General features: G+C 37.5%; 1 protein-coding gene and 1 long non-coding RNA gene across 11 annotated transcripts in view; one reads left to right on the top strand and one right to left on the bottom strand.

The window, feature by feature from the left end:
- LOC135200299 (uncharacterized) overlaps window positions 1-16073 on the bottom strand; it is a 444923-nt gene that overhangs the window by 381317 nt on the left and 47533 nt on the right. The gene's annotated exons all lie outside the window — the stretch shown is intronic.
- The window catches only part of LOC135200298 (paired box protein Pax-6-like), a 208736-nt gene that overhangs the window by 162160 nt on the left and 30503 nt on the right, over window positions 1-16073 (top strand). For 6 of the 9 annotated variants that reach the window (XM_064228834.1, XM_064228833.1, XM_064228831.1 and 3 more), the window contains 4 exons: window positions 37-93; window positions 12740-12904; window positions 14612-14694; window positions 15130-15350. In XM_064228834.1, coding sequence (XP_064084904.1) covers window positions 37-93; window positions 12740-12904; window positions 14612-14694; window positions 15130-15350 — 526 coding nt within the window. The remainder of the gene's footprint in view (window positions 1-36; window positions 94-12739; window positions 12905-14611; window positions 14695-15129; window positions 15351-16073) is intronic. The other 3 variants (XM_064228837.1, XM_064228836.1, XM_064228835.1) reach the window with 1 other exon arrangement.

The raw sequence follows: 16073 nt of genomic DNA, 5'->3' as shown, positions 1-16073 counted from the left end.
TTAACCGCCTCTAACATCATCATTTGTCTCACCCAGGGGGAAGGGGTTGGTTGCAACACTCCTGCACAACTACATACCATAGCCCTTCAAAAGGTACCGTGAAATCTTTTCTAGTAATAACAGTGAAAAAAATGCATGAATTTCTATGTTATATATAAAACTGAAACAAGAATTACCAACAGAGTTCCCCCCAAAACGAGAAACTTACAATCTAATCTACAGAGTTTAGGGTCACTTGAAACCTCAATTCAATTTCAATGAAACATAAACCTTCACAAGATGGGATGGATAAAGAAATTGTCTAGAAATAAACCCAAGAATATTTAATAAAAAAAAATACAGACCAGGCTCACACGACTGAAAATACGAGCCAAATATTAATTGCCTTGAACTAAATTTCGAAACATTAATGAAAAGTAAGAGATCTTTAACCTGGTGAATGTATACACTTACATAAGCAAGAAAATTCTTTATACATGAAACAGAGAGCCCCTAATATCCAGTACAAAAATTATTTCACTTTAAAAAATACTCGCACGAGCCCAAAACTTCAAGTACACAAATAAATCCTTGTTGTTTGCTAAATTATTAAGCAATACCCATGAACCCGTTATGTACAAAATCTAAAACCTTAAGGTAAAACAACAAACACTTGACCTACAAGACGCAACAAAATCCGTCAAAAGACGGAGAAAAAAAAAGGTGAACAAAGGGCTAATAACAAAAGCTTTATCAGACAAGCCAGATAAAACTTAATTTCATTAGCTTCATCTTGAACCTGTATTAGGAAGGGAAGGGGGAAGAGTTTGGAAATTAGAAACGGGGGTAGGGGGCAGGGGAAGACTAAGGCTTGCTGGGGGTCAGGGTGCTCGGGGGAGGGGGGGGGCAAACTCTCTTGTTTTCATCAAGTGTTTCGTAACACAATTATGGCGTAATGAATCGCCCCCTCCTTCTTTCTGAGCATTTTTTAGAAGAGAGGACGGAAAAAAGGACACGGGATAAAAAAAACATCCAAGTAATTAGTAGAATAACCCTGGTGTTATTTTCGTGAAAAACCAGAAAAAGGGACCTGGCAGAGGAAAAATGTCAATATTCAAATTATTTTCTAATATTTGAGAACTATGGCATGAAAAATCTCCGATTTATTCTCATATAGTTTTACGCACACCTGTTCATGTGGATTCTATTCAATTATCTTAGGAGTAAAGGAAATTAATAAACATCAAAGAAAAAGCACGAAGTGTCTCATGAGGCGTACAAGAGCAGATCTCCGAGGCAGAAAAAACGGAAAGAAAATCTCTCGATACCTAAAGTTAAAAAAAAAGGAAATTATTCTTTTTTTAATGAGCCAGTAAATTAAATCAGTATATAAATTCACTAGCTAAGTAGACAGGTATACGAACATTTGTATGTGATATTTCACGGATTATGAGCATCTTTAAATATAAATACTCATACTTAGCTTGGTTTTGTGTGAACTAAGCCAAAATTAGCGAAGAGAGATCCAATTCTAGGTTATGACAGTTGCCACTTTCAATAAGCACGTTGAGAAACGCGGACGGTGACCAAAATATGCAGAAATGAATGATGAAGAGCCACCGATAGTAATATCAGTGTAGCATTTATATACATAACAACAAATGTGGCATTTTATAAACTCAAAACTAAAAAAGACGAATCTTGACCCCAACATCCATTCTCTTGCTTCCATTTCTACTTCCCAATGTCCCTAGGACACAGTTGCATTACGGTCTGTCTTTTCGCGAACGTTTCATCCGTTCTCTCTTGTCTCCTCCGACCTGGCTGTCCAACTTCTCTGACTTTACCGTGCTCTCATTATGATCTCTTATTTAAGAACGAGTCGTATAGTCAAACTTATGAGACTCTAGAAATGTTACTCAGTGGTCCAGTTAAGCTACTAATATAATAATAATAATAATAATAATAATAATAATAATAATAATAATAATAATAATAATAATAATAATTATTATTATTATTATTATTATTATTATTATTATTATTATTAATTAGTATTATTATTATTATTATTATTATCTTTTAAGAAGCCTTTTTTGAAACATTCTTCATTGAAACTGCCATTCTTTTTAGTGCAATAAAAAAATATAATAATAGTAATAATAGTAATAATAATAATAATAATAATAATAATAATAATAATAATAATAATAATAATACTGCAGTAAAATTTCACTTTTCGTATATTTTTCAAATTTTGTTCTGCCATAAAAACGACGGTGAAGAGACTAAATGAACAAGAAGGGACACTGGAAAAAACCATAGAAGAAATCCACATAAGCAGATAAGGTAATCAAGTAACCTTTGATACCGTCACAAGAGGATATTATAGCTGCCTTCACTCACTTAAAAACATCTAATTTTAAATTCTGACCGATCTTTTCTTCTTCATCAAAATCTTGGGAACCAAATTTCACATATGTAGGAATTCTAGTTTTAAACATATCCACATACTTACATCTATGTACACAAACAAACACACACACACGCATATATATATATATATATATATATATATATATATATATATATGTATGTATGTATACATATACATATGCCTGTTTGTGTATGTTCTTATCATGATAACGGAAACGCGCACGCTCAAGTCATCATATAACGTGAGCCTTTTAACAACAGACAAAGGACCAACTCTCAGCAACATCTGTGCACTTCAAAGAAACAGATGAAAATCTGAATCGAACAAAACTGGGAATAGCGATAAGAAGTCATACTCGGTGCAGTTTCTTCCAACAATTAGCACGTGGAAAGATAACAAATCACTGACATTATCGCGAAGTGAAAGAGCGCGTGAGCCGAGATGGGATGGTGGTGGTATAAAGCCGTTGTGTCTATAACAATAACAGTCATAATCGGCCCTTACGACTTAACGAAAGCACTCGACGTGCAAAGTGGTCTCCACAGTTCCCCCTTCTATACATACATAAACACACACACACATTCATAAACATGAAGCGGACACAATGGTAAGAGGGAGTGTGCCAGACAGCACGACAAATCTAGTCCCTTTAGTGTTGTAGATTTCAATCTTCTCCCCTTTTCAATGCTCAAAAGTGTTCCGATGGTTCATAAGCTATTAGCGGGCGATGATGACCCCAGTTATGGGGCAACTGCTTGATCGAACAAATGGGGCCTCACGATAAGGGCGAATGAGTGCCAACGCTGGCCAGAGATGGGTTTGAGGTTTATCGAGGTGGTTGTGCTTCTTGGATTCGTGAATGTTATGGTGTGATTCTCTCTTACTTTACATACAGTGCGGGAACGTAAACACAAAGATATTAAATATATGTTTGTACATATTTGAGTATGTGTCTGTATGTGAGACTACAATATTATACATTGTTCATTTGGAAATAAATTAGATATATATACTACATACTCATGTCCATAAATGAATATACATTACACAAAAACATTTTGTATCTACTGACAAACTGCAGCCATTTGTTGTAGACAATTTCTTAATAAGGGATTCGTTAATCAAATGTAAGAAGTTTTTCGATAATACCTACAAATTTCTTTAACAATCTGTTCTGAAAAATATGCCAACAATCGGTTAATAATAAGACTATTTGTATTAGTAAAATGGTATTGTTCAATACGTTTTGATATATTCCTATTTCAAATAAAGAATGAACTCTCAATATTACATAAAAATATGACAATTTCTTGGCCCAAGCAACAGAGCCGAAGAAAATACAAAGGCTTTTATAAGAAATTCCGAAAAAAAGAAGAAGTGAACGCTCGCTCTCTCTCTTTCTTTCTAAACAACTTAACGTAACACTTAAGTGGGGTGTTTTGAAAAAGGACCCCGAAAAAACTTCCTCCTTCTCTCTCCTTTATAACCTGCCATCAAGGGCTTAACAACGTCCCTGGGTCTCTCTCTCTCTCTCTCTCTCTCTCTCTCTCTCTCTCTCTCTCTCACACACACACACACACAGTATTGTCCGATCTTTGGAGATCGGAGGTCCTCACAGATCGCTATCAGCTTAATTATCAATCATCCTATCTTAGAGATGTATATCTTCGCCATCTGCCCCTCCTTCCAATCTACTCCAGGAATGAGTAATTGTCCGGAGAAACATGTTATAAAAGACAAGATGACTTAAAAGACTAGCTAAACGGTTTGAAAGCTAATGAATGATTCGACTGTATCAAGAACGCTCCAGGCCTGGAAGGCGTATAAAAGGATTACGGACATACTCACGCAGCAAAAGATTTATTTCAATGTCCCTTCTCTTAGTTAAGCGTGCTATCAGTTCTATACAATTACAACGGTTTTGAATTGAATTGGATACAGAATTTAGGCTAAAGGCCAAGCAGTGGAACCTATGAGGTCATTTAGCGCGCTTTACAAATCAATTTTCAAATATTCCATACGAAGACGACTTATGAAATATAATCCCCGGTGAACAAAAAAATATTAGAAACGGTAATAAAATAGCATTTGAATATATTAGCTGGACTCTCAAACATTCTTATAGTAAATATTTGTATAAAAAAAAATCGAAAAAAATTATTCGGTGGACTTAGAAATAATAGCGGTAATATACGTTTATTACTCAGAATAAAAGTCGGAATAGCATCTTGCTATCCAGATCCTCAACAAAAAATAAATATATAATACTACGGCAGAAGACGTCAAGGCTCGCGAGCGCGCGCGCACACACACACACACACACTACCGAGCCTTTCCCACAGATGATAGGCGGCCATACATACTACACACTCTGTTCTTTCCTTGAGAAGTGGATACGGGACGGATGTCGAGATATCAGTGCATCATAAGTAGCTAATTCCAGCTGCTCCAGCGCATTTGCAAGTTACGCGATGATCTACACTGACACACCTCTCTCTCTCTCTCTCTCTCTCTCTCTCTCTCTCTCTCTCTCTCTCTCTCTTACTCTTACTCTAAAAGACGAGTTTATCTGCCACTTTGTATTCATGGTCCCTTGAATTGCATTTTAATGTCGACCGTTTGCTTCTGTGACGAGTGGCGGCGAATGACCCTAGAATACAGAATAGGAACAGGAAATATGGACGGAGGGAGGAGCTGTGACGAGTGGATTCGGAGAGAGAGAGAGAGGAGACTCAGGAAGGAAAAAATAAATCCTTTATAAAAACATCTATTCTTCTCTCTCTCTCTCTCTCTCTCTCTCTCTCCTTATTTATGTTCCTGTGATTCGAAGTTGGAGAAATAAAGTATATTAGCAGTGAGGAGACTTAGAAAAATGATTTTGGTGATCACTGTTAGGTAATGGAGTAACAAAAATTATTATTATTATTATTATCATTATCATTATTATTATTATTATTATTATTATTATTATTATTATTATTATTATTATTATTGAAGCAATAATAGTAAGGTAGCTGTAGTGGTAAGGTCATACTGATACTATCCTACCAATTATTATTATTACTACTATTATTATTATTATTGTTGTTATTGTTGTTGTTGTTGTTATTATTTTTGTTGCCGGTAGCTCATCAACAGCTGTCGTCGTTACTTGCCAATAAAAGCTTCCCAAAAATCCTTTAACGCTTCAGATCAAGCGTCAATACCAGCTGACAAGATCAAATTTGCAATTCACGGAAATTTACATGTCGCTGATATTACCCATGGGATTTATTGGATTGGATTACACAAACAAAACTGTTATCCATATGCAGTGCGCGCCAACATTTATGCATATAAGCAAGCGAGCGAGCTCATAAACGGACATTCGATTTTACCGTGCGTGAACAAATTAATTCTTTGCGTTGGGATAAATAGATCATTTACATGTACCACAGGCTTATCTCCCTGTCTATTGGTCTGTCTAAATATACATATACATACATACACACGCACATATATATAATACATATATATAAGGATATATACACATATAAATATATATTATATATATGATATATATATATATATATATATATATATGTGTGTGTGTGTGTGTGTGTGTGTGTGTGTGTGTGTAATTAAACAGACTAATACTCACCAAGAACAGTTACACCCCTTAAAAATAACTAACTGAGAAAAAAATTAACGGAACGCTGTAGGATAATTCATTACCATCAGCACCTGAATGATGAAATATTATTCTCTCTCTCTCTCTCTCTCTCTCTCTCTCTCTCTCTCTCTCTCTCTCTCGTGCCATCATCTCAGGAAAGGGGAGAGCAGTTTGTGCCTGCGTTGTTCGGAGTCAAGAGCCAGAGATCTGGCATGTAAACGACCTCATTGTCCGCCTTTGCTACGCTTATGCTTCTTGGGATGATGGTTGCTGGCTGACTTTCCCCCTCGGGAAGAGAGAGAGAGAGAGAGAGAGAGAGAGAGAGAGAGAGAGAGAGAGAGAGAGAGAGAGAGGAGGAGGCCCAAGGTGAGCCAGTGGCATCTGAGGGGAAAAAGTCGACGGATTTTATGCTAAAAAATAAGGGGGAAATTTGTCCTTCAAGAGAGGAAAGGGGAGCCAGCCAGCAGGGGGAGAAGAAGCGAGAAGACGGCATCCTACCGAAAAATGGAAGTTAATTTTACTTTAGAACGACAGAACTGCACTAAATTAAGATTTGTCGAAGGAATACCGTCATGACAAGGGGGCTATACTATACCTTTTTTGTAACCATTACTCTGTACATTATTTTTTTATGATTATTTGTGGTTCAGAATAGCAAATACAATACTTGTAGAAAGAATTTCGCTGAATGAAAATTTATGGAAGGATAGCTTCCAAGAAGTAAGTGTGTGTGGGTTTGGGCGGGTGGGGGGAGGGGGGACTCTTACCAGAACTTTAGATGTCACATTTCAACATTACTTTTCTACCTGTCACTAAAATTGTTAAATAGCAACATTTATGAAGAACATCCTACTGGAAGAAGGCTTTCCCTAAAGTAAAATTTATCGAGGATTGAGAGTCATGACAGAGAAAATCATATTTGCTTCACACAAATTTTACCATTATTATTCATTAAGTTAGTATAGATAAGGACATTAGCGAAGAATACCCTTATGGAAAGCGATGCCTTACGCAATGATAAGTTGACGACTTCCGGGAAAAGATTATGCATCTGACGGAGATAAGAAAAAAAAATCACGAAACGTAGATTCTTCGAAAATGAAGACGGCGGAAAAGACTATATGAACACGCCCACCCTCCCTCTTCCGGGTGGCACACTTACGTGACACGTATTACGCTGTGAGTTTGGGGAGAGGCAAAATTAGTAGCAAAAGGGGACATAAGCAGGGAGAAAAAGAAAAGGGGGAAGCTCCGTTCATAACATAATAGCACAACAATTCAACCCTCACCTAAAACTAAACATTCAAATACATAACTTTACAAGTCTCTCATATAACAAAGTAGAGAGAGAGAGAGAGAGAGAGAGAGAGAGAGAGAGAGAGAAAGAGAGAGAGAGAGAGAGAGAGAGTTTGCATGAAATACTCAGAAAAAGGCATTTCTATTTCTATTTTTTTACTTTATTGTGCCTTCAACATTTCAAGGAATTTCGTGCGTCACAGGGGAGCTTCCCGAGATGTGAAAGGAAGGTAGGGTGGATCCTAGAAACGAGAAGAAGAACAAGGGAGGAGTATACAAGAAAAATCCCGAGTTTTCTTCCTTCCATGTCTCTTAAAAAAATAAATACATTTAATTTCAGGGAAAATACATTCCTTCTGTCTCTCCTTCACGAGATAATTAAAAATAGCCCGTCACAACTCTCTCTCTCTCTCTCTCTCTCTCTCGATAACTAAAATGACGAGGTAATTGCGGTAATAGGAAAGATTGATTTGGAGTTTTGCGCTAACAAAAGCATTAGTCAAGTAACGAGAAAAGAATCTCCAACCAGAAGATTCGTTTCTCGTTACCAGAAGCAAGAAGCATCGAATCACAAAATACGATAAGATACTATCATAAACAAGCATTATAGAAGTATGGATGAAACAGGTGGGAATTCCACAAGTAAACATATCGAGAGTTATGTATAACCCACAAAGAAAACCATTCATAACTGTACACAATGCAGACACGAATAAATTCATCTATAAATACATGACCATATGAATGAACAGTTATCGGTCGTATAAGAACATGAATGGAGAAGGACCAACACACGAACACTACTAGAGCAAATAAGAAAGCAGTTTAAGCAGTAGACACTGCCGTCGTCATACCGCCTACGCACGATCAAACATCAGTCGACTGATCCAGGTGACAAAAATACCTGCTGGATTTATTCAGTTGACCAGGCACGTAAAACACACACATACTTACACACACACACACACACACACACACACACACGTACACACAGCTCGGCGGAGGAAGAGGATCTAAGCAGGGAATTAGCACAACAATGGGCGGTTGTTTCGGACTTTAAAGAGGATATGACCTTTTCGCCTTTGTAGGGAAGCTGCTCGGTCCATTTTCGCTAATGCAGCTTGCCTGCAATGAGGTTAGCCTGTCTTATTTACGGTGTTGGCTTCAGCGCCTTATTGTGACCCCTTAACGCTTCCATCAGATCACTAAGGCTCGTTGCACCAGACAGCAAGGTTCTTATTCTATTTACCTATTAATTTATCGTCAAGTGAGTGGGCTGCGTTAACTGTACGCTTCACGGTCCTCTTTCATCCTGGCTTGCATTCGAATTTAGCTTATAAGCTCTTATTGCAAGATATCGCAACAAATTTCATTTCAAAGTCATTTATAAGCAAGAAAGTAAGTTTCCCAACCTGAGGCTGGATCGTTTGGGTCTTTCTGTGTCTTGAGAAACACATATGAAAAAGGTGATAGCGCCGAGATGATCGAATTAGCTTTGGTCATTTTAACTTCTAAATCGCAAGCCTGAACATGTATCGTCTTTCCAAAATAAACATATACTTACTTGACTATTTCGATCGGCATACATGGAATAAGACTGTCTATCAAACACCCTGCAAATTTATAAACGTCACTGCCATTCAATATAATGTGCGAGGAATCAACGCAATAATTCTACCTTGCGATAGTGAAAGAAGAAATACAGCAGACTAAAAATGTGTCGCCGACGTTGGACTTAGGAAAATATTTGAGTTTTCTTTGTTTTTGTTATGTTTTATCTTGTTCTATTCTGACTTTGATAACTGTATTTTATAATTTACTTATATTTTTACGTGTGTGAAAACTATATTTATTAATTTTGCACATACTATTTGAATGTCTCTTTTACAGTTCTTTGTTGAGCAATCTAAAACGATTTATTTTTCGTCTGGTCGTTTCCAAGTATGTAAATACCTAAATAAACAATTCTTGGCCATTGTTAACAGGCCATTTGTAAATAAGATTAATAACAAAACTATGTTTTAACTATTGATTTCGAAACGCTCTATGTTTTAACTGTTGATTTCGAAACGCTCTATGTTTTAACTGTCAATTTCGAAACACTAACTGCTGAATATTGGATTTTAACCATTAAGATTATTGGACTTTAACCATTAGGTAGTTATATTTTTGACACGCATTCCTTCAAAAGAATGGTATACGTATGTTTGAATTTCTTTGCAATCTCTGATTTGTAGCCGAAGATGTCTGTCTCTAGAAGAGACGAAACGTCCTAAGCAATAAAACGTCCATCAAAATGAACTTTGGCGCTTTACTCCATCAGTTATCAGAGGAACAGAGGAAGATAATAAGGAAGACAGAAAAGATTAGTAAGAAACGACATTTACATAAAGGGAAACCTGCTGCCAACATTCATACATACACACACATACATAATACATGCATACATATATATATACATATATATTATATATAGATATATATATATATATATAATATATCATATCCTATTATATTCCAGTATGAAATGTCAAACTCTCAAGTAACAGATCAGTATAACATCAAAAATAAACGTAAACTTTTCACGCACAACAATAAATAAGAGCAACAACTCCTGCAACACTAAGAATACTTAAAAGATTAATGATCGAACAAACGAAAACCATAAAGAGAAATAATAATAATAATAATAATAATGGGTACAGTCACAGCTAAAACATATCAAGACTATTATATTGAATGTGTGAACGACATACTAACAACAGAATTATTGTTAATCAAATTGACCTGGTAAATATAGACCATGTCAGCAACCTGTCAATTAGTAACAATGTCAATCAAGCAGACACATGAAACTATAACAGAAGGGAAGACAAGTCAAAGACGATCAAGATCTCAATCACGTCATACTGAGGGTAAGGTCCCGCCGGCCCTCTCTCTCTCTCTCTCTCTCTCTCTCTCTCACCGTTTAAAAACCGTTTAGCCACCCACCCGAACCGAAGTTAACAGTTACGCGAGGACCTCTACAACGCCCCGTCCCCTCGGGAGGATATGAAACCCCACAAGGGGCACGGGGAAGTCCAAGGGCCCTCCACTCTAATAACACAAGGGCACTCCACGCTGATAGAACTGTAACAACCACATATTAAAAGTTAATAGCGCTCGCCTCTTCAACGGGAGGGGAGTTCAGCTCCTCCCTCCCCCCACCCCACCCACCCTCCACCCCCGCCATCATGCCACTTCGGGATAACTCTTCATCGGTATGTAAATTTCTCTCTCTCTCTCGTAATTTGATCAGTATGCATCAGCATGCGCGTTTCATAGTAAAGTCTTTAGCGACTATAATATATATATATATATATATATATATATATATATAGATATATATACATATATACATATTAAATCAACGTACTCTTACCGACACAACTGAGGGTAATGAAAAAAAAAAAAAAAAAAGAAGGGTCGAGACGGCAAGTCCAGGCCCTATGGACATTACGTACCATCATTAGCTACCATCACTGCCCACTATTCCATAGGGGCCTGTAATGACAGTCTGGGCCTGGACTGGGCAACAGGAAGTCAAATAAATGTGGTCATTTTTCCGGAGAAAAAATATATGGAAACACGTACCGTTTTAAAGAGTAGGGTAATGGTTTCTATGAGTCGAAATTAGTTTTGTACGCACAAAACCTTTTAAAATTTCATATTCATTTTATTATGTATGATAAATATGTATATCATATTATCTTGCTATAGCTTGTCCAAAGACATCTGTATGTTCAAACCAGCTATCATATAAAACTCACTTGAAAGTAAAGTAAGAGAGATTATTAAAAATCAAGAATTCACATGGCATCGGCCATAAGCTGGGGCAATAGAGAGTCAAATGAACAGAGCCATCATAAAAAAACTTATCACGCATTTCCTCGCTAAAACTAATATTTCTTCAAGGTTAAAGAAACGATAAAAGAAAAGAAAAAAAAAAGAAAGATTCGGTCCGTTTCGTCATTTGCTCAATTCACACAAATTCCCGAGACTTCTCCGGTAACAACAAAAACCCATTGAAGCTTCCCCGAGATTTGCTCTTCTGCAGCAACCAACTTCAGTCGTTTGGCCTCTTTCTTTCGCCTATTTTCGGAAGGAGACGGGGGAGGGGGAAGGGGAAGGCGGTGCTAATAGGGGATGAAAGTTGAAGGAATTGCGTTATATTTCGTGCTTTTCTCTCTCTCTCTCTACTTACAATCTATAACTTCATCGCATTATTCAACGTCTCCTTCTTTATCTAAGACTGCCAGGACTGGGGCTTCTCATACGGTACCATCCTCTTTAGTGACCTCTTTTATTTATTTTTGTTTTTACCAAAAAAAAAAAAATAAGAAGAACAATTCCTTCATTCCCTTCTGCTTCTCTTCTTACACCCTCCTTCGTCTCCTTTTTCCTCTTCTTCTTCCTTCTTCCTCCTCCTCCTCCTCGCCGCGGTAATACTTCACGAGACTTTTGTAGCAAGTTGCGGTAGAGGCATTTTACATTTTACAAGTCCCGCTCCCTCATTTAAACTTGCCCTGGCTTGCATCAGCATGCTCACGAATTTTTGCCTAGCCGAAGTTGCCCCGGCTCCTGCTTCTGCTACTGCTGCTGTTGCTGCTGCTGCGTTCAGCTTCATATTGTTTTTTGGGGGGAGCAATTTCTGCACGAGCATAATATTCGGGAGGGGATCGGAGGGAGGGAGGGAGGGAGAGGAGCGGGACTTTAGTAGATGGAAAAGTTCGACGAGGAGAATCCCAGTCAGCAGTTTTCAGACGTGTTTCTGGGGACGAGCGTTGGGTGGTAATTTTTGAACCGCGGTTCACTGTCGGTAAGTTGCATGAAGAAACGAAGTATAACTTAATTTGCAGAGATCTTTTAAGAGAATCTGGCTAAAACGAAAGGGAATTCATCTTACGACATTAATGAAACTTGTACGTATGAACAACTGGGGTAAAAAAAAAAAAGTGTAGCTAAAATAAGGGAATGAACGCTGAAAAAATTATAACTGTGACATAGGGGTAAATAGATCAAAAGACAATATGGTTGTATACCCAAGCCGTTATAAATTGGCTTACAGCATTAATCAGAATTCCCTATCTCAACTTAAAAAAAAAACCTATTTAGTGGAACTAGATCGTGCTAACAGTAACAATATATCACCTCGTTTTGAGAAGACATAAAAATCTTATACTAAAACAATAAAAAAAACACACACACACATTATATAGATTAAGCAACCTCTTCTGCATTTCTATACAACGTAACCCTGTCACTGCTCTGAATGCAATAGTAAAAGTGATCACTTTCAAGACGACTCATCTTCCTTTTTCTTTCCCCCGCCACAGGGTTGTTCTCCCCATCGGACAATAACAACGAAGTCACCAGCGACGGAAACAGCGAACACAACAGCAGCACAGACGAAGACTCCCAACTCAGACTCCGGCTCAAGAGGAAACTTCAGAGAAACAGGACATCCTTCACCAACGAACAAATAGACGCTTTAGAAAAAGGTAATAACACTTCGTTTAAATGGTACGCACACGAGGAGAGAGAGAGAGAGAGTTTCCCTCCATCCATGAGGTGGGAATTACTACCGAGGTCCTATTTGATTGTATATACACACACACACACACACACACACACACACACACATATATATATATTATATAATATAAATATAGATATATATATATTTATATATATATAATATGATATATATATATATATATATATGATATATAGTATGTTATTATAATATATATACAATCAAATAGGACCTCGGTGAGTAATTCCCGCCCATGGATGGAGAGAAACTCTCTCTCTCTCCTTTATATATATATATATATATATATATAATATATATATATATATATATATATCGCGCTTTAACTACTGTGCCCATACTACTCCGTCAGCACCTGCGACTCGAACCCATGAGTACCGGAATAAGAGATAATTGTTCGTACAAATTCTAAAAATAACTGAAAATCCTCCTTAGACGGGAAATTTTTACTGGCTCTCGGACCACCCCGTGGTGCATTGCCGCTAGCACCAGAACCCTCCCCATCACAGTATCTTAGATAACCCAACCAAGAAATGGTAAAAGTTGTTAAGTAGGCATATATATATTGTCCCTGGAATCTTATCGCTGTTAAAGAGCTGTCTTTAGGCTTGCATCTTACTGCTGTTAAGAAACTATTTATAGACTACAATAGAATATAGAACTTAGGCCAAGGCCAAGTGCTAGGACCTATGAGGTTATTCAGCGATAAAGGGGATACTGATATTAAGAAGGTTTGAAAGTCGTAACAAGAGGAAAACCTCGCAGTTGCACTATGAAACAAAAGTTAGAGAGGGTGGAAAGTCAGATGGAAGAAAGAAAATATGAACGGAGGTACAGTATGGAATATATAAAATTTAGGCCAAAGGCCAAGGACTGGAAACTAAAAGGTCATTCAACCCTGCAAGGAAAAATGTGAGTAGAAAGGTTTGAAAGGTGTAACAAAAGGAAAACCTCGTAGTGGCACTATGAAAGAATTGTTATTAGAGGGTGAAAATTAAGAAGGAAGGAAGAGAACATGAAAGGAGGTACAGTAAAAGGAATGAAAGGGGTTGCACCTAAGGGCCGAAGGGACGCTGCAAAGGCCCTTGGGTAACCCCTAAGGTAGACAACTTGACGGCCACTGACGGCACTACGCCCATAAGGGGAGGAACTCTTTACAGGCCTGTTTAGAGGCACGCAACCTCAACTTATAATGAAGAGCTATTTATAGGCCTACAATCTTAAGAGTTATTTACATGCCAGCAATCTTTTCTGTTATTCAAATGCTTGATATGTTATTGGCCGCATTCTTGAGCAGATTATCGACATGGCTTCAAAAGGTTTTGACAACGAACACCGTAAATTTCGAAGTTCGGGTTACGCTATGGAAGATGCTTCTAAGGTTTCCTCGCATTTCATTTGAATATTATGACATTTTTTTTACCAATAACTAATTTCCTTTAATCATGAAAGGTTGTCGCACTTCATTTTGTAATTTAGCCTTGGATACTCTAATAAATAAGCAGTGTTTTCTTCGTCAAAGGTAACTGTGATTGTGGAACTGCTCAATGAAAATAATCTTCCGCATTTATCAGTTGTCAATTACCTTTGATAATTATTATGAATGATATTATTTATAGCCTTTTTATGTACATTTATTTAATTCATTTTTCAGAGTTCGAAAGGACGCACTACCCCGATGTCTTCGCAAGAGAAAGACTGGCGGAGAAAATAGGCCTACCAGAGGCACGGATACAGGTAGGGGGAAGGCACACATTATTTATTACTCCTTCTAAAAACATGTTTTTGGCTAAATAATGGAGTTGCAAGTCAGGAGTAATAAAATAGCAATAATGAATTACATTTATATATGGTGTTACATTAGGAAAACAATTTACTCTCAATTAAACGTTATTATTTTAACGATTTGATTTCATTATTAGCAATAGCTGAAGATGTGTAATAAAAAAAGCAAATTACAGTGTTACAGATTTTTTTATGATAATTTGGAATCCATAAGAGGAATAAAGATCTTTACGCGCACAAAATACTTATTAACTGTATAACGACTACGCATGTGCGCATGTCCTAGGTGCACGTGCGTGTATGTATGTGCGTATGTATGTATGCATGTTTGGGGGTCGGCCTAGCGTTGCATCAACGGGTTATTTCTTCATCCTACTGTCGGTGCAGGTCTGGTTCAGCAATCGACGAGCTAAGTGGCGCCGGGAGGAGAAGCTCAGAAACCAACGCCGCTCCGTGGACCAAGTGGGCGTCGGGGTTGGCGTGGGCGTGGGCGTCGGAATGGCCAACAGTGCAGCGGCTGCAGCTTCAAGATTACCGCTCCAGTCTGGGTTCAACTCCATGTACCCCTCCATACCGCAGCCTATTGGGACTATGACGGATACCTACAGGTAAAGATCTGTGCTCTGTATTCTTTCTCTCTCTCTCTCTCTCTCTCTCTCTCCAGGGTATTCTATGACCGTCAAAAGGTTTCGCGGAATTGAGGGAGGTTACTCACTACTCTGGGTTACCTTCAAGTACTACACTCTTTAGAGATCTGTATTACACATAACTGCTCAGTCTACAGTGTTTCATCTACTTTTCCATGCCAACCTTTCCGAGATAACCACTAAAACTGAATGGGCTGATCAGAGTTATCAGTTCCAGAAATTTCTTGGCAGATTTGAATGGAATCATCCCCTCACACATATGTCAACATAAAAAAGCCGTAGGAAACCAATTTCCGCATTTAGATTCAGATTCTCATTAAAAATAAAATTTTAATGACCGGTCGGTCCTGACTCCGTGGGCATCGTACTCAGAAAATATTCCTTCCGCATATCTTAAGTGATCCTTTTAATATTAAAATAAAAAACTGGAGTAAAAAAAAAAAAAGAGCCTTGCAGGTCACAAATCACTGAAAGGTTAAGACAGAACTTTGTCTTCCTGGTGAAAGGAAGGAAGGAAAGTTGCTTTAATCTTTTAACAGCGAAATAAGGATCCTGCAAACCTCTCATCAGAACTATAAGACCATCTCAAGCTACAAAAATTTAACATTTTTGATATCACAATGTATTTAGCAATGCTTCCAAGAATAAAAGGGCACCTGATTTGAATTTAAACAACATGGAATA

The sequence above is a fragment of the Macrobrachium nipponense genome, chromosome 26 (genome assembly GCF_015104395.2).
Source record: "Macrobrachium nipponense isolate FS-2020 chromosome 26, ASM1510439v2, whole genome shotgun sequence".
Lineage (NCBI taxonomy): Eukaryota > Metazoa > Arthropoda > Malacostraca > Decapoda > Palaemonidae > Macrobrachium > Macrobrachium nipponense.
This window is presented reverse-complemented; position numbering and strand designations above follow the sequence as displayed.